Raw genomic sequence first — 19,205 nt, 5'->3', positions numbered from 1 at the left:
TTTGCTTTGGAACAGGAAGCAAACAGTGAAAACCTAGACTGTAGTTGCTAGAGCAGGGATGTCAAACTCGTTTCATACAGAGGGTGGAAGTTAGCATTCAGGGGCTCCAACTGAGGGCCAGGAGTGATGTAATTAAGCAGAAAGTGACATAATTAAGCAGTTAATTGCCAGAAATCAGACCCTGTTCTCATATAGAAACTCATTAACTGCAAATGACAGAAGAGAAAGTATGCAAATCTTGATCATATTTCAAGATTTGGGAAAGCCCAATTTTCATGTGGGCTGCCATTTCAGCTGTAACACCTCAGCAACTGAGAGCCTGAGGGCCAGATAATGCGGCCCCTGGGCCTTATGTTTGACACCCCTGTGCTAGAGGAACACTATAGGAGGGCAATAGAAGAACAGGAAGTCCTAGTCTAGCAGTTATGAGTATGTCCTCGCTTATTGCTTCCTATTCCAAAGGGAAAGGGGAAAAAAATCTCCCTTTTGCAAAGCATATATAAAGAAGAGAGTTGAGTCATGAGCATGACGGGGATTTGAGAACCGCAGATAAGTGAAACCGCATATACAGGGGGACATCTGTATTGGAAGGGAAATCTCAGCAAGTTTTTGGTACTTTGGCAGGAAAGAAATAGCTAAACCAGTGCCTGCTTTTGGGAGGGGCTTCTCAGTGGTGGCCCAAAGCTTTATGGAACCATCTTCTGCTTAAAATAGTAGTTGCTACCGTCTTTGTGTTTCACAACCACTTGAAGACCTGGCTCTTGTGTTAGACCTTCACAAATATTTTACTTCCTTAAATAAAATTGCAGTTTTCTATCTCAGCTGTGTTGATTTAGCTGTAGGGATATTTTTTTTGTTTAATTTTTTATAAAATATATTGTAAATCACTCTGAGCTCTCTTTGAAAAGTGTGAGATAATTTTTTTTGAAATAAATACGTTTTGCTTTTAAGAGCAATTTAAGAGCAGCAAACCCTGCTTTGTGAATCTGTGATGCAATATGTTTGAAGAAAACAAAGGGCTCAGATCCCACTGGGTACACATAAACATGCTTAAAGTAGCTCTTGGCTCTTAGCCATGGTTCAGATTTGCAGCAGCCTTTCAGAATTTCTGCCAATGAATACATAGTGTGTGTTTGCTACTGCATGAGGCAGACAGCCCTTGCAAATAGTTTTTTTTTAATAATCTGTAGATTTTGCAGGCATGGAAAGTACAAAGCAGTTTTTGGTGTTTGAATGCTTAGGTGTGGCTAGTGTAGTTGGAGCCATTTACATTCTGTAGCTAGTATTTGGTTTTAGAAGATTGATAGTAGTCTTTACACATAAGTGATATAAAATAAGTTGTCGCAATCCATTCACATACAAGAACCGTAGTTCATTAAAAGGCTTGTCCTCCTTTTACTTTTTGTTGCCTTAATCTGATTTAATCTGATTTAATTTAATTAAGATTAAACTTAATCTGACAAAGTTCCAAACAACACAGTCCTGGAATGTGCTGGAATCCCTAGCATGTATTCACTGCTGAAACAGAGACGCCTGCGTTGGCTCAGTCATGTTGTGAGAATGGATGATGGCCGGATCCCAAAGGATCTCCTCTATGGAGAACTCGTGCAAGGAAAGCGCCCTACAGGAAGACCACAGCTGCGATACAAGGACATCTGCAAGAGGGATCTGAAGGCCTTAGGAATGGACTTCAACAAGTGGGAAACCCTGGCCTCTCAGCGGCCTGCTTGGAGGCAGGCTGTGCAGCATGGCCTTTCCCAGTTTGAAGAGACACTTGGCCAACAGTCTGAGGCAAAGAGGCAGAGAAGGAAGGCCCATAGCCAGGGAGACAGACCAGGGACAGACTGCACTTGCTCCCGGTGTGGAAGGGATTGTCACTCCCGAATCGGCCTTTTCAGCCACACTAGATGCTGTTCCAGAGCGCGATACCATAGTCTTTCGAGACTGAAGGTTGCCAACACACAAAAATCTGATTTATATTTAATCTAACACTCAGGTATTGGAATATAAAATAGCATTCCTGTCTGTCTCAGAATTTTGCAGATGCTAATAAAAATGTGAAGCTTTTGAAGAGGAATGAAGGTCCAAATGTGCCAGTAGATCAAAAGCCTGTAGTTGATGGCTCCAATACAACTGAAAAGGTAGAAAAATAACAATCTAAATATTGGGATGCACCTATTCTGAAAAGAAAATTGTCAAAGTGGATAGTATGTTGGTTTTTAATTGGAGAATGCTTTTTTTTCTTAATCTTTTCCTCTGGGATTCCACTCCATGTTTCTATCTCAGTTCAGCCCTCCCCTACCTCCATGACTGTGTTTTGTTTAAAAAAAGAGCCTGACCAGTCCTAAGTCTGTCACTTTAAAATGTATTTCGTGTGAAATGTCGCCTAGCTCATAGTTAAATGCTTAAATCCTATTCATTTCAGTGGAATTTGAACTTGTGTGTATAGTTTCTCTAGGTTGTGGCCTTCTCATTAGTATCTGTCTTTTTGTGTTCATTAGAGTGGATCTGAACTTGAAAGCCTTTTGGCATCTTTGAACATATCCAAAGAAAATGAAGTGCAACCATGTTATTCCAAGGAGCCAACAAATGAAGAACACTTGTCTCCACAGTCTTTTGCTATGGTTTGTATGTCATCTTTGTACTTAGCTATGTAGTTGGAATAAGTATTCTTCATTGTTAAGTATTCTTCATTCTTTGAAGTGGTGGCATAGCTAGGTCATTTGACACCCAGGGCCCATAAGTTTTTGTCATCCCATATGACAATATTTTCAAGTGATGTCATGGCTGGAAGTGACATCATCAAACAAATTAAAATAAATAATTAAACTAAAGAAAAAGAAATAATTAAATAAGGGGAAACCAGCCCTGTTCCACAAACTGAATTTTCTCTGAAGCCTGCCTGCAATAACACCCCCCCCACACACACACACACAAATCAGTGAGATTTTCAGCCCTACCCAGTGCCCAGTTCACTTTAAGTTCTTATATTTAAACCACATCACTATCAGGATTCACCTGTCTTTAAAAGTCTAAAATAGAAAGAAATCACCTTACTCACTCAAGCCTCTGTTTATTCTTTTTATGGGGGAGGGAGCTGCCTTCTGGAGTATTTGTGAAGCTCCACTTTCATCTGATTGGGACCATTCTGGTGGCCTTACATTCCTCTTTGCCTGGTCTGACCGTGAGCCAAGGCATGTTTGCTTACTCATGATTGCAAATGCAATCTCATGCATTCTCATGAATGCAAATGTAATACTCATGATTACTTAAATGCAACCGTGTGGCTTAGTTTTGTTTTCCATAGGGCTCAATCCATTTGTTAGCTTAGATGGAGGGACTTCCTTCTCAGATTTTTTTGGGGGCTGTTCATCAGATTGGGACCATTCTGGTGTTGTTGGATTTCTCTCAGCCTGCCCTTTCCTATGGACTAAGACAAGTTCACCTACTCACGAGTAAACGCACAATATGGCTCAGTTTCACTTTCCATAGGGCTCCATGCATTTTTTGTTTTTTGGCCATAACTTTTGACTGAGTGGTGATATTTCACTCCTGTTTTTTTCATTGCATTCTGCTGTAAATTCCACATCCAACAGTATGTAGCATGATGGTATTATTCCTAACCACCACGATTTTAGGGATTTTGGTCACTTGTGGTGGACCCTGCCCCTTGCAAGCTACACCACTGCTTTTGTTAAAAAATAATACATACACAGATTTGCATACTAAATATCTCAGTTTGTATTATTTATAAATACTATTTAATTTCTATCTCTTTAAGAAAGGAACACAGATGCTCAAAGAAATTTTGAAGATAGATGGTTCTGACACAGCAGACGCAAAAATGGCAACTAATGAAGTTTCTACTTCCACCTTTAGGCAGGATTCTTGTGGACCTGCCTTGCAGCATAAACATACTAAAAAGATGGGTATGTACAGAAGTTTTTTGTCTGTGAGACATCATTGGGACTTGGGTTTATAGCTTTTTGATATTTATGTTATGCGACTAACAACTTCTGAGCATAACATTCTTGCAATTTACACTAAATTCTCTTTATATTTTTCATGGATAGCTGCTTTCATGAACAAATCTCCTAGCACAGCAGGGTGTCAAAATACCCAAACCATGGAAACTGGGGGTCATCCTCTTTTTGGACCACCAAGTTCATTATCTACTCCAGTATCTGAGCTTTCTCGTATTTGTTCTCTTGTTGGAATGCTGCAGCCAGATTTCTCATTCCTAAGAACCCCACAGGTAACCTTAGGTTTAAATAGTAGATCTAATTAAGATGGTGAATCCTAATCATTTAATCACTAAAATCACAGCATAGGCAACACTTTCTTCTTCCATTTTTTGCTTTGTTAATCTAGACCAGGGGTGTCCAAAGTTTTCAGCAGGAGGGCCACATCATCTCTCTGACACTGTGTCGGGGGGGGGATTTACATTTGAAATTTGAATAAATTTACATAAGTTTACATAAATTAACATACTAGAGGTGGAACTTATATGAATGAATGAAGGTCTTGCAATAGCTCAAGGCCTATAAAAGGCCTTGCACAAAGCAAGGCTGGTCTTTTCTTTGCTGCCGCTACTGCATCGCAGACGTGAAACAACGAGCAGTGGAGGGAGCCCTCATCCCACAGCTAACGTGAGAGGTCAAACAGTTGCCCTCACGCTGAGAGCAGTTGCGTGGGGCCAGTGCAGGCTCCAGCAAGTTTCCGGAGGGCCAGAGGCTCATTGGAGACTGGGGGCTCCCTGAGGGCCACATTGGGAGTCCTCGAGGGCCACAAGTGGCCCCAGGGCCAGGGTTTGGGCACCCCTGATCTAGACAAGCAGTTAATGCTTATTGACGTTTTTGATCTTCAGCAGGTGCAATGAATGCTTTTTCATCCACTATATGAAATAGTTTGACACCTCTGGTCTAGTGTGTATGTACTCCAAACTTTGTGTCTTAAATTGAAGGCTTGTTTTGACCACTCATATAATTAGTGCTTTGAGTGTTAACTCTGCTCCTGAGACAGTATTTAGCAGGAAAACTGATGAATCACCCAAGGGTTAGAAGGCAAAAAAACCCTTCTTACACAGTTTGTATAATTGGTCAGTCTAGCTGAGTGATTTTCAACCTTTTTCAACTTATTGCACACTGAGAAGTGGCTAGAATAGTCAAAGCACATAATCTTTTTTTGACAATTGAGAAGGCACACTGCACTGGTGGCTGGAGGCTCACATTTCCCAATGGCCCTAATAACATATGACCTGCCCCTAAACTCCCATGTCACACCTGCAGGCCTTTCACAGTACAGTGTTTGAAAATCACTGGTCTAGCTCTTTTATTTGCAGTTTCCTATACACAAAACGAAGTTGCTTGTTAACACCATTTGTTTTCCTTCCATAGACAATGACAGTTTGTCAGGTAAAGCTGTCAAATGGTTTATTAGTACATGGGCCACAGTGTCATTCTGAAAATGAAGCCAAGGAGAAAGCAGCATTTTTTGCTTTACAACAGCTGGTGAGATCAATAATCAAAATTCCATACCAAAATTTTATAAGACTGTTTCCTTTTATTAAGTGATTTACTCTAATTTCTATTCCACAAACATTCAGTATTCTTTCTTAAATAGAGTTCTGTGGGCATAAACTTTCCTCTGCCGCCACCACCTCCAGTATTTCCAAACTACCAACCCATGGGAGCTCTTGTGCCACCTGGATCCATTCCTCCAATTTTCACTCAACCCACTGGTAAACATGTGATTTGTTTTCTATTATGAATTGATCAATTTTAAATGTATTTATTTCAATCTTTATATACTGCCTTTCTCTGTTTTTGCAAGGAACTCAAGGCTGTTTACATAGATTTTTTCAAATGGGTTTTTTTTACAAGTGTCTGTTCTGTGAAACGAACTCATAGAACCCTCAATTGCGCCAGATGTTTCCGCCCCAGCGCAGCTATTGTCCTGGCTGTGCTCTGCTCTGTCCCAGCTTTTATAGCAGCTGCAGTTCATCCTCTGTTGCTCAAGATGTTACTTGTCTCTAGCTGACTCCTCCGCATTCCTCACACTGCCTTCATGAGGTCCATCAGCAGCTTTCCAGTTTCCCTTCAAAGGCAATGGTGCAGGCAGATCACCTGCTTCCTGTCCCCAAATTGTGGTGTGTTTGTGTGTGTGAAATCAGTCTCTGTACAAAGAAATCATACTCTGACAACCCAATCCTATCCCCTGCCTCATTATTGAGTGCAGCTGCACCAACAGAGGGGGGAATCAGACAGCCTGCAGGAGGAAAGTTAAAAAAAATTTTTTTTACTTTCTCCCCCCCCCCCCCCAGTAGGCTGCCAGATTGCCTATAGGTCTTCTTGGATCTAAACCAGTCACTTTACTGGCATGAGTCAGAGGAGAGCTGGGGACGTTCTGGGGGAGTAGTTTTGGGGATAGGATCCTAGCACAAAGGCGCTGTATCCACCTATCACTCCCCCAACGTGCCCCCAGTTTCTCTCCAAACATGCCCTGTTACTCCCCACCCATGGTCCACCCCATCGGCAACTTGCCATCGCAGCCTCTCATAACTGCTTGCTGCTGTCTCTAGCGGTTTATGGCAGTGGTCTCAAGGATGTGAGGTGACAGTTGTGCCATTGAGGCACAACCATCACCAAGCCCTGTGACCAGGAAGTGATGTCACTTCCAAGTTACTTTTGGCCACAACCACTCCACTCGCATCTTGTAAGGGCCAGAGAGGCTGCATGCAGCCTCTTTGGCCCTCAGAACAACTCCAAATGCAACTGGAGTTTGGCGGCCTAGGTCTGGGGAGGCTCTGGGTTCAGGTGCCTCACCTGCCTCCGAGTGACCATAAGTCCCTGAGTGGCTTGGCAGTGCGTAGTAGCCTGACTTTTGCAACATCGTAAGGCAACAGAGTACCTGTTTTGTTGAAAAGTGGTATATAAATACTGTTAATAATAATAACACCACAGAGATTGCATAGAATTGGGCTGTGAATCTTTTATAGCAAAGAAGTGATTCAGTTATCTTCCATAGATGTTAAGCAGTGACAAGCTACTTTGTCTTTTCTCCCATGACATTGCATTATTATATTAACCTCTATAGTAGAGTTTCTCAGCCTTTGTCCCCTGATGTACCACTCTGCATGGTCCATCTATCAGAAGTATCACTGGAAGCAGCTAGCGATGGTGCCATCACCAGTTACTTCCAGTTGGGAGGCCAGAAGCAATGCAGTGCAACATGGCAAACACTGGTAAGAGGTGAGAGGGATTTTTCAAGAGCACAATAATGATGCACTGGAGCTCTGCCCTCCAAGCCAAGCCTCCTACCACAGTTTGTTGCATTGCAGTCTCACTGGTGGGTGTCTGGGGGTGCTGCATGTGCCACCAGACACCATCTCAGGTACCACTAGTGGTATATGTACCACCGGAAGTGTCAGTGAATAACTGTTTTGCACTCTTTATTAACTGGAAAATGTATTGTTCTTTGAAGACAAAAAATGTTGCCTTAGGAGAAATAACTGAGTCAGAAAGTAGTGAAAAATGCATTTTTCTGGTCTAGGTGTACCAACATCTCATAAGGGTGTACTGAAGAGTACACCTTCAGCACTTGCTCTGATTAAATGGATGAAAAATCTGTGGCCTATGATGCATGAGACTTGATCAAACTATTATTACATTCCTTGTAGACATATGACTGTTGTCTGGTAATTAGATACAGAAATGAGATTTTGGAGGCTTTGAAGAGTTTATCCCTTTTTTAAGGAAGTAATGAAATCTAAGATTATTTTTTTTCCACAGCTAATATATTTCCTTCACCATCTCATGCATTTGGTCCAGTGCCATGGGGAGCACCAGTGCCACTTCATGGCAAACCTTATTTTCCTGGTTCATATCCTGGGAATATGTCTTTTGCAAGCTCTGTACCAGTTGGCACACACAACCAGTTTATCCCGTTGCAGGTCAGTTTGATAGCAGCCTCGTGAGTGGTGTGTATATATAAAATTATATAAGATTTTCAAAGTGTCGAAGGGTAAATTTAATTCTTTTATTAAAGGTGACCAAAAAAAGAGCTGCCAGCAAGATGCACTTTGAGTCTGAATTTCCAGGTTCTCTTCAAGATGCACCATTAAAGAATGAACAACTAATTTCTCCTGATACTACAACATCCAATCCACAGGATGCTTCCTTGAACCCTTTAAGATCTCCTCAGACAGCTCAGTCTCTAATAGCTCTTCAAGAGAAAAGGGCTTCTCCCAGCTCAACTGCACTTCGTAAAAAATCAACACCAAATGTTTCTGCCAAGCGAAAACCAAGAAAGTTGGCTGTCAATTTTGGTGCACCAAAATCTTCAGAATAAGTATGGCACATGAGCGATTCTATTTTTCCTCAGTGTAATAAGAGTAAATACTATTTTAAAATTTAATCATAAAAAAATTGAAAGATGCTTGAATTGTTAATATTTTCTGTGAGTTACAGCATTAAAAAAAATTATGTTCAGTAAAGAGCTTCATTCCACTTAACAGAAACTAGGAAACTGAATAAAGGTAACTTAAATCTATCCATTGTGCCTAGGTCTCTAAAAAAATGAGCAGGAGCAATAATATTGTCATGGCAATCCTAATTCAGCATTGCCTTGTTTTAACAGAGACAAGAGGCTTCAACTAATAATAAGCATGATTGTTTATATTTTGTCTCATTTTAAATAATAGTATAACTTCTAAAAGTGATTTATTTATATGTGATCATATTTTATTTCTGTGTTTTTTCAGGTCCGTTTGATCTGAATCAGTATGAATAGAATCTAACTATTGTGACACTGCCAGGTTTGCTTTGCTGTGTATAGATTCATTTCAAAGAGTTATGCCAAAGCAGCTTTCTAACTCATATGTGGTCTAGAATTCTTGTAATAACCTGTCTTCACTACATGGCACAATGAATGAGCCACTGACAGAAAACAAAGAAATAAATGCTTCAGGGATGAACTACAGCATAGTTGAGAGGTATCCCCACAATTTTTGCATGCAGTAGTTTTGTGTGCTGGTTAATTAACACACAGTTTCCATGCCAGATCCAGCATATCTCTTTACAATTAAAAATATTTTTCAAAACATTGAGTACTTCTGTTGTGATATCAAAGCCATGACTTCTAGAGCCATTTCATAAACTATGAGCAAGCTTCCAAATTATTTGAAGTGCATGTCTGTAGACGGTTTAAAATTTTAGTTTTACTTTGGAAAATGGCAGAAAACCTAGTGAAGCTCCTATTCAGACACAAAATATGACTTATTCCTAATGTGCTTTTTTCTATGTCTGGTGTTCTTCAGAAGAAGATCATGTCATATATTCTAAGGTAAAATATTGACTCTATGGCTACCATTTATTTTATCACTTTAATTTTAAAAGGACCAGTCTTTTTTTTTTTTTTTTTAAGCAGGTACAGCCTTGGTAATTGTACTGTGTGGGTGTGTTGAAGCATCACATTGCTTTTTTTCCGAAACAGAGATTGATCTCCATATAGGAAATGTCTATACAATGCCATGAGTCTGGAGCTGTTTAAATATAACCTTCCCAGTATATGGATCTAAGACAAAATGATAGTAATACCATCCCTCATAAGTTATAGGGAAGAGGCACTGTAGTAAAGATTCAGCTATATTTCCATTCATGAGTTCTGACATGTGTATTCTAACGTAGTTGTGATTATTTTTCGCATTTACATTTCCAGATTATGTGGCAATTTTTTTATTTTAGCATCTGTAGAATTTAAAATACGTTAAACTCCCATGGAAGAGAGAACTGATTTTTTTTACCACTGTGTCTGATAAGCTACTTAAAAATTTCATTCATTTGTGTGCCTTAGGGATATACATAGCCAACTCTCCCTTAGTCCAGACCGTGCACTATCTTCTTATATTCAAAGTTTCATAATGCTTGCTATGGCTTTGGCTATCTGTACTAGAAGAGGTTGGATTTATGAAGGCTGACTATTTCAAAACCAGCAAAAACTTAAATTTTTTGGGGGGGTCATCTTTACAGCAGGGCTTCTGTGTTTTAAGGCCTTGTAAAACTGCCCATTGTTTATCAGTCTGGTCTCCATCTGCTTTCTTTATTTGTTTCACCACTTTTTATTTTCTTTGCTCATTTCCATGCTCAGTATTAATTTTTTCTTAAACTTGGTGTCCATGGTTTAGAAATGTAATCTCTAATACATAGACAGTTGGCTCATGACATTTATCAATAATTTCAGCCTTGGTGATTTTTAAAAAATAAATGGCTCACTTCTCTGAAAGTGTATTTTGTAAATGCTGGAATTTTTCATCAAGATCTTGTACAGAGCAGTATTTTATTAAAATCTGAAAGGGAAGACTTTCATGTGCACATTTTTATAATGTCTTTTTAAAAAGAACTCTGTTTATCTGCCAAGTAAAATGTTAAAAATCAGCATATGAATGGAGTGTATTTTTGTGTTTAATGTTGTGCATTTTCTGAATTCAGGCATGTAGTTGCTCAAAAGACTGTGCAAAGTATTTTAAAATGAATGTAAAATGTACATTGAAGGAATAAATCATATGGAATAAATACTCTATATAACTTGGTCATTTTATAAAAGTCTTGGTCTTGTCTTCTTGGATTAAAAATGTTTTGCTTTTCAATAGAAAATTTTCCTTGTCTGAGTAATAAGAAGCCTAGCTTAATTGGCGTGTTCTGTTTGGACACTTAAGTGGTGGGTTGTTTTTTGAGGATTTTTTTTTTGGTAAAGCAATATATTCCTTCAACATTAAGATGAAGCTAAAAAAATCTGATATTTCATACAATACCAATTTCAGGTTAAAAATTAGCTAGCAATTTTTTTTCCAAAGGAGGAAGGAAAAATGTGATTCAGTTCATTCAGTCCCACTTGCATGTAGAAAAACTCTTCAAGAGAGGTAATAAATAAGATGACCATAATGCAACTAGAACTCTATTTTCCTTTTTAAAAGAACATCCAAAATGTTGATAGTGTTCTTAGGAGACAATGACAAAGAAATGGGCTTGGTCTGGGTTTAAAAGAATGCAAGCTCTGAGGCACCGTTTATAAAACCTGACCCAATAGAAATTCCACCCTGAGCTGCCTTAAATTCAGATATATCAGTTAGGATTTAGTATACAGATTCATGACACAACTGCATTCCAATATATTAACCTTCCCCCAACCCACATCCACCTGCCCTTGATGAGGATAGGAAAGACAGAAAATGTTTTGTAGGCATGGGTTGAATGGAATTTGTTCGCAGGGAAGTGTATATTATTATTATTATTTTATTAATTTATACCCCGCCTTTTTGCCCAACGGGCACACAAGGCGGCTCACAACACTTTAAAAATACAACATTAAAAACAATCATTAAAAAACAATTTACAATAATTAAAAAATCTAAAAACAAACAAACCCCGTGGATTTTCATATAAAAAGCAAGAACGCCAGCCAGCCTGTCAACAATTAAAAGCTTTTTGAAATAAAAAGTATATAGGATAGCAGTTCCACAGTTAAATCGGATTAGAAACATGAATACTAGTTCCTGTTTCACAGTATCTGAGACTTTTCCATTTGACTGGTTTTGTTGTGATCTTGTTAATACAAAACAGATGCTAAGCTGAAAGTTAACAAATACCCTTCAGTATTATGGAATACAAAGCTGTTTTCTTTTGAATCTATAGGGCCCAATCCTATCCAGTTTTCCTGTGCCGGAACAGTTGTGCCAGTGGGGCGTACACTGCGTCCTGTAGTGGGGAGGCAGTCACAGAGTCCTGCTCCAGGTAAGGGAAACATTTTGTTCCCTTACTTTGGGGCTGCATTGCAGTTGCACCGGACTGGTGCTGGAAAGTTGGATAGGATTGGGCCCGTAGTCTCTTTGTCTTGAAGTTTGGCAAGCAGATAACATTTTCAAAATGTTATGTTTAAACTGCGTGATCAGCATTCTTCAAAATCCAGATACTCAGAGTACATAAGTAGAAGATTCCAGCTAGTTTTGATATTTTTATTGCAATTTTTTTATTGTGATCTCAATCTGATTGCCCCATCCCCTGTTAGCTCAGTGGATTGTAGTTTAAGCTGGCAGGCCTGTTCTAGTCATGTTTTTTATGTCTAATGTATTTCACAAGGAGTAAGTAACTCTGCATATGGCCACAGCTTTAATATGTTTTGGACAATGTTTTGATTGATTTGCATGTCAATACTACTGTGCTGTTTCGGTTGGGTCATAAAGGGGATTAACTGGGTCTTTACTCTAGTGATGGATAACTGCTCCCTAAGAAATAGTCTTTGATGTGCATGTGGCAATCCTGTTTTTTACCTTTGAAGAATTCCATGGGGACCTCTATTTCAGGGGTGAATTGTGAGCTAGTAGGTAAACTAAAAAACACTCTGGATTGTAGTGCATGCATCTGTATTGCAACTCATGTTTCAGAATATCCATCCAGCAATATTTCACACTATAGTTTAGCTGTAACATAATACAAGAAACAGGAACTCTCAACCAGGAAGAGTTCTAGAAAAACTTACTTTGTGATACCTTGGATTTTTGACCCCTTTTGTTTTTTTAAAGCACTGTACATCTTTGTGGGTACTATCACCAGGAGTGGGAAATTAACTTCACAGGTGTTCCTACCATGAGGGAGAAGCTTCTCCAGTTGTCACTTGCTCTTCGCCCTTGTTGCCTAATCTGTGTAACTTATGAATCAGCAAGCTGCTGTAACCACTTTTGCTGCCAGTGCAGCACCACCCCAGCCTTCTCTGCTTCTAGCAGAGCCAAGCTTCAAGCTTCTAGCAGAGCCAAGCTGAGCACTGCCCTGCAATCATCAAGGTAAACGAGCTAGAATAGAAAAGTTTCTAACATCTCTTGCTTCATCTTAAGATGGTTAAAAGAATTGCAGGTGTTGAAGCTTTTCCAACACACCCAGCTTTTTTGTTTCTCTTCATTTTTGTTTTGCTTAATATCTAATTTGAAGAAGAGTTTTGGGGCTCTTGAAGTTCATTTGTTAGTGTTTGACATTTTTGTCAATCTCAATGAAAGGTATTAATCTACTTTTGATTCTTTGATCTAAACAGGAAGGTTCCAGCTTCTGATATTTCATATAGAAAAGCAGTCATCAAAACCAAAAGCCACAGTCTGCTGATATCATTTTTTTTAAGACCAGCCATAACATATCCCAAAGTTCTGAGCAATAAACCTTTGAGTTTTCAAGAATTTTCAGCAGGTTTGACATTAAGCAAAAGGGGAGGGGAGGGGAGGACAAGACATGTTATATGAGCTTAAAACTGTTGAATAGCCTTCAGATGAAGCTTAGGAGTAGACAGATCTACCTTAGCATGCTAGACACTGATTTCAAGATGCATTCTGGCCTTCTGTGACAAATCAGCAGTAATGAAAGTTACCCTTTTTTAGAAAATAAAAATTTAGCAGTTACTTGGTTCTGTCACCAGCCTTACTTGAAGCACACATCCCCCTTATGATTCAAAGAGTAGAAATAAAAACCAACAAGAAGCAAAGCTGGACCAGTACTGTGCATACAGGCAACAGAAAGCAAATGGGGTAGTATCCTCTAATGATCAAAGGGCAGTTAACCCCCTCCCCCCCTCCCGTAAGTACTGTTTTAAGTACAGTGGTGCCTCGCATAACGAAATTAATCCGTTCCGCGAATCCTGTCGTTATGCGAAATTTTCGTTGCGCGAATCACGTTTTCCCATAGGAATGCATTGAAATCTAATTAATGCGTTCCTATGGGCAAAAAAGGTCAAAACGAAGTCAAATTTGGTTTACAAAGTGTTTATTATGTGCTCTTTAAAGGCATACATACTGCACAGAGGATTTCTAAAATTTGAAGCATACACGAAATTTTTAATTTTTAAAAAATTCGTTATGCGAAGCACGGACCTAAAAAGTTTTCGTTATGCGAAGCACGGACTTAAAAAATTTTTCGTTATGCGAAGCAAGGCCAGAAATTTCCGTTATGCGAGTTACCAAACTCAATCGAAAAACTCTTTCGTTATGTGAGTTTTTTGCTGCGCGGGGCTTTCGTTATGCGAGGCACCACTGTACTGGGAGGGGAGAAGTGACAGCAAGAGCCTTTTCCTTGTCCTGCAGTGATGACAGCACAGTTAAAAAAGACTGGAGAAGAGGAGGGGAGAGGGGCTTCCAGTGGCAGGTCCCATAACTTAGGGCTAATTTTGGGTTGCCCCTCTGTGTTAACAGAGCTTTTGTGTATTTAACAGTTGCACAATACAGACTGAGGTAAACTTACAAAATGCTAACTGCAGTGAAATGTATTGGCTCATAAGTTGAACTTTTGTCATGCAGCTTTTTTTTCTTTTTTTGCTGTTGTGCCCTGGTTCCCTTCCTAGGCATTTCGCAGCCCAAGGTAGGTGGTATTTGAGAAGAATCCAGATCCTTGACGTGAGGAGAGCGGTCTACTGTGGCTAGCGTAACCAGATGTCATAACAGCAAAAGAAGACCAGGCACCCCAAAATGTAGGACATCCAAGAAAAATGTAGGGCATGACAAAATAAAAGCTAAAAACCAATCATATACTGATTTCATGTGGTTAATTTATTAACCACTATATTACTTATTAAATTTAAAACCATCACATATCATTTGTTGCATATAATGTATTAATTAGAAGACGATTATGTGCTGCCTGCAGGGGCCCATTCACAGGCAAAAGCAGGTCATTTAAGTTCTTTTCCAGGACATAAGGCTAAAAAAGGGGACATGTCCTGGAATAAGAGAGCAAAAAGGGGATGTCTCGTCACCCGACTGTGGCCAAGGCCCTGCTACCTGAGACTGAAGAGGTAGAACTTGCTCTACCTGCTTAGTGGGAGTGGAAGATGGCAGCAGTTGTGCTGCAAGGCAGAGTTTGAATGAGCCTGCTTGGTGCCTCAGGACTTCTGGCATAAGGAAATAGACATTTTAACTGCTGTGAGGAAGGGTGTTCGTTTTATTTTTGAACCAAGCCAACAAAAGCAACACCTTTTTGCACCGCTCACTTTATTAACACAAAAGGATCTCAAGTGACAGGAAATACCTGTCAATGCTGAAAATACTTTTCAATATTTTTACTCGGCAGTGACAAAAATTGACAAGATGTTTATCTAGTTTTATAATGTCTAGTCTTTTATCAGTCACAACCATACCTGACTTGGTTTATTGATTGTTCTGCTTAACCCAGTCTGTAAGTGTACACATTTGGTCCCTGTTCCATATATGCAACGTTAGATCAAATAAGCCATTTATTAAGCAAGTAAGTTTAATAAACAATGTCTACCAAAGGAGCAAAAAGCAGAAACTTCTCTGAGGCTGAGATTTAGGCTGCAATCCTATCCATACCTATGTCTAGAGTAAGCCCACTGACTATAGTGGGACTTTTGAGTAGGCTGTGGGAAAAGTATGGCAGTGAGAGGCTTGGCTCTGCTGAGTCCAGAGGGGGCTAAAGGTCAACAGGCATGTGGATGCGGGAGAACCCATGGACATTATATATCTGGACTTTCAGAAGGTGTTCGACACAGTCCCTCACCAAAGGCTACTGAAAAAACTCCACAGTCAGGGAATTAGAGGACAGGTCCTCTCATGGATTGAGAACTGGTTGGAGGCCAGGAAGCAGAGAGTGGGTGTCAATGGGCAATTTTCACAATGGAGAGGTGAAAAGTGGTGTGCCCCAAGGATCTGTCCTGGGACCGGTGCTTTTCAACCTCTTCATAAATGACCACTAAAATTGAGTGTTGGGAGAGTTAGAACAGACAAGAGAAAATATTTCTTTAATCAGTGTGTGGTTGGTCTGTGGAACTCCTTGCCACGGGATGTGGTGACAGCATCTGGCCTGGACGCCTTTAAAAGGGGATTGGTCAAGTTTCTGGAGGAAAAATCATGATGTGTAAGTGCAACCTCCTGATTTTAGAAATGGGCTATGTCAGATGCAAGGGAGGGCACCAGGATGCAGGTCTCTTGTTATCTGGTGTGCTCCCTGGGGCATTTGGTGGGCCGCTGTGAGATACAGGAAGCTGGACTAGATGGGCCTATGGCCTGATCCATTGGGGCTGCTCTTATGTTCTTATGTCCCATCCACACCTACCTGGGAGTAAGCCCCATTGGCTATAGTGGGCCTTACTCCTGAGTAGACATGCACAGGGTTGGGCTCTTAGCCTCATCCTTCGTGTCCAGCCCAGCCCTGGTCGTGTTTACTCTTAAGAAAACCCAAGAGGCTTACAGCCCATCCTATGCATGACTACTCAGAGGCAAGTTCCACTGACTTCAATAGGGCTTACTCCCAGGAAAGTGTGCATAGGGCTGCAGCCCGGACAGCCCAGGTGCCCATCAGCTCGGAGGAAGAGCTGGGGTGCGGGCAAGGCCCTCGGCCGGGCTGGGCAGGGCCGCGTGCTCAGCGCTCGGGTCTCGCTCCCCCAGCCTCCTGACGCGCGGCCGGCGCTGAGGCCCAACGGCCGCCGTTTCTTCCCCCTCGCACGCCCGCCCTTCATGGCGTGCAGGGACCGCCTCTCAGGGCGTGTTGATGTCGCGCGGGCGCCGCCGAGCCCGGGCAGGCGGCAGCGATGAAGCTGAGGGCGCCCGGAGACCTCGAGGGCGACGCCGCCCCTGCCCAGGCCAAGTACGTGCTGGGGGTCGACGTGGGCAGCACTGTCATCCGCTGCCACGTCTACGACCGGGCGGCCGTGCTCAGGGGCTCCGGCACCAAGCAGGTGAGGCGCGTGGCGGGGCGCTCCTCTCCCGCCTTCCTCTCCCTCCGCGCTCGCTGCTCTGCCTCCTCAGCCGCCCTCCCGGTGCCGGCCCGGGCTCAGGCGGCGCTCCGGGGCAGTCGCTGCTCTTCCACGGGGGGGGGGGGGCAGAGCCTCAGTGCGCGGCCCCTGCGGCTGACAGCAGGGAAAGTGGTTGAAGACCCCTCGGCTGGAGCACCAGCAGGTGAGGGGGAGGCCCCTGCTGTGCCCGTCCAGTGCCGGGCATCCTCGGCAGGTGAGGGGGGAGGTGCCTGTTGTGCCTCTTCAGTGCCGGGGGATCTTCGCCAGATGCAGGGGGAGCCATCTGTTGTGCCCCTTCACTACTGTGGCATCCTTGCCAGTTGCAGGGAGAGCCATCTGGTGTGCCTGTTCAGGTACCAGGAGATAGTGTCTCCGAGCCCAAGCCTAGGTATTTTTACTAGTAAATAGGGCTTTCTCCTAGGTAAAACGTGGATCAGATTGCAGCCTCAGTCCTGCTCATGATCTTAGCAACTGTGCGGGAATAGCTTTCATGATTAGCAGGCTTCATGGCAGGGACGTGCAGTGGGTGGGGAGATAGGTGAGGCAGAGCCTCCCCACTGGAGTCCTTCAAAAAGCGCTACCGCTGTGTGATATGCCCAAACACTCAGAACCTCTGCTTTTTTGCTCTCTCTGTTAAGAATACAGTACAGTATTTGGTTACAGTGAACAGTGTTGAGAGGGTATAACAGGCAGGGAGTGAATGGATAGGATCCCAGGGATTGACAGTGGGACCCCAGTCTCATGCTTTCTTTATGTACAGGTCTGGGAGACCTGAATACCTCATTAAGAGCTTTTGTGTTGTGCTTTGACCACCATCCTATATGCAGTCCATCTTAGTCCATCTTAGGTGAAAGGTCCTTAAACAGGACACACCTGTATTGGATGAAAAGCACTGCTTTAGGGAAGAGCCTTCTCTCTCCTCCACGGAAACATTAAGGTCCCTTTCTCAATTTCCCTGGTTTAGTAAAGTCTGCTGTGCAGTAGCTAGCTCAGTAATGAGGAGTGACATTTATGACTCAGTCCTCTGCATCATTACTCGGAAGTAAAGCCCGCTGTTTTCAGTAAGGCTTAGAGCAGGGGTGTCAAACTCATTTCATACAGAGGGCAGAAGTTAGCATTCAGGGGCTCCAGCTGAGGGCCAGAAGTGATGTAATTAAGCAGAAAGTGACATCATTAAGCAGCTAATGGCCAGAAATCTGACCCTGTTCTCATATAGAAACTCATTAATTACAAATGACAGAAGAGAAAGTACGCAAATCTTGATCATATTTCAAGATTTGGGAAAGCCCAATTTTCATGTGGGCTGCTATTTCAGCTGTAACACCTCAGCAGCTGAGAGCTTGAGGGCCGGATAAAAAGCTTCTGGGGGGCCGCATCCAGCCCCCGGGCCTTATGTTTGACACCCCTGGCTTAGAGCCAGAAAAAAGCATTCAGTTATTCTGTGGGAATTGACTCACTTGCGAATTGTTCCATGGCTGTTTGCCACTTGAAAATGCAATCAGAAGTTCAGAGAATGGAGCTTTTCTCCCATGGGAAATCTCAACACAGTAGTGCCTTTATTGGTGTTAATAAACTTGTGGAGGTATCAAGTCTACTGCTGAACACAATTTCTGTGTGAATTCTGTATCAAAAAATCTAGGCTAGAGCATTGCCAGCAGTAAAGACTGAATGATATCTGTTGACAATGGGAGAGATTGAATTCAGCCTTCAGTCTTCACCCTATTCTTCCTTAATGATGGTATGAAGCTGGTAATTCTATTCATATAGCCAAGAAGATTGGAAATCTATATAGTCTACCATTTATAACTCTTGCTTTAACTAACTGAACTGTGGCAGCCATACTGCAGCATCAACTTTTTTCACATCATGGCCTTGCATAATTAATGCTATACATGGTAATTGGGCAACTGTGGTGTCATTAACTTTTCTTTCTGAATTTTGCAAGAGTAAGAAAAGCTGAAGCTAATTTAATGTAATTTATGGCAGTGTTACAAATTGTGATAATACGTGTGACAGCTTTTGTTGTAATTATTGTACTGCCAATAGATTTTTTTGACCATATTTCCTCCATATGTTACTGTTTTTAACTATGAAAATTAGACTGGCTATCAGTTATTCTAGAATTAAAAAAAATTCAAGTGCTGCATTTTTTAAGTTTTTCATTAAGGAAGATCCTAAATTTGAAGCAACTCTGACCAATAATAAGTTTTTAAAATGATTACAAAACAGCTGTTTCTCATTTTATGTTGGGACTGAGTAGTTACTACGTATTAAGACATAAAAGCACTGAGGTAGTTTTAGAGGACAGTGAACTGATAAGCTCATGTCACATGGGCAATAAATAATCAATCCTTATTAGAGAGAAAGTCAGAAAATTCAGATTGACTGGGCATTCCTACAACTTGACTAATTTGTGCAGCAGGTCC

At 41.5% G+C, this 19,205-nt stretch overlaps 2 protein-coding genes across 4 annotated transcripts in view; both read left to right on the top strand.

The window, feature by feature from the left end:
• The window catches only part of XRN1 (5'-3' exoribonuclease 1), a 64,289-nt gene extending 53,688 nt beyond the window's left edge, over positions 1 to 10,601 (top strand). For 2 of the 3 annotated variants that reach the window (XM_066619723.1, XM_066619722.1), the window contains 8 exons: positions 2,034 to 2,141; positions 2,502 to 2,624; positions 3,782 to 3,929; positions 4,074 to 4,255; positions 5,397 to 5,510; positions 5,623 to 5,740; positions 7,791 to 7,951; positions 8,047 to 10,601. In XM_066619723.1, the coding sequence (XP_066475820.1) occupies positions 2,034 to 2,141; positions 2,502 to 2,624; positions 3,782 to 3,929; positions 4,074 to 4,255; positions 5,397 to 5,510; positions 5,623 to 5,740; positions 7,791 to 7,951; positions 8,047 to 8,349 (1,257 nt within the window). In that variant the 3' untranslated portion in view covers positions 8,350 to 10,601. The remainder of the gene's footprint in view (positions 1 to 2,033; positions 2,142 to 2,501; positions 2,625 to 3,781; positions 3,930 to 4,073; positions 4,256 to 5,396; positions 5,511 to 5,622; positions 5,741 to 7,790; positions 7,952 to 8,046) is intronic. The other variant, XM_066619724.1, reaches the window with a different exon arrangement.
• A 5,968-nt stretch (positions 10,602 to 16,569) lies between these two features.
• Positions 16,570 to 19,205, top strand: part of GK5 (glycerol kinase 5) — a 40,422-nt gene continuing 37,786 nt past the window's right edge. Inside the window, exon 1 of the mRNA XM_066620375.1 lies at positions 16,570 to 16,722. Coding sequence (XP_066476472.1) covers positions 16,576 to 16,722 — 147 coding nt within the window. The 5' untranslated portion in view covers positions 16,570 to 16,575. The remainder of the gene's footprint in view (positions 16,723 to 19,205) is intronic.

This window comes from Tiliqua scincoides, chromosome 3 (genome assembly GCF_035046505.1).
Source record: "Tiliqua scincoides isolate rTilSci1 chromosome 3, rTilSci1.hap2, whole genome shotgun sequence".
Lineage (NCBI taxonomy): Eukaryota > Metazoa > Chordata > Lepidosauria > Squamata > Scincidae > Tiliqua > Tiliqua scincoides.
This window is presented reverse-complemented; position numbering and strand designations above follow the sequence as displayed.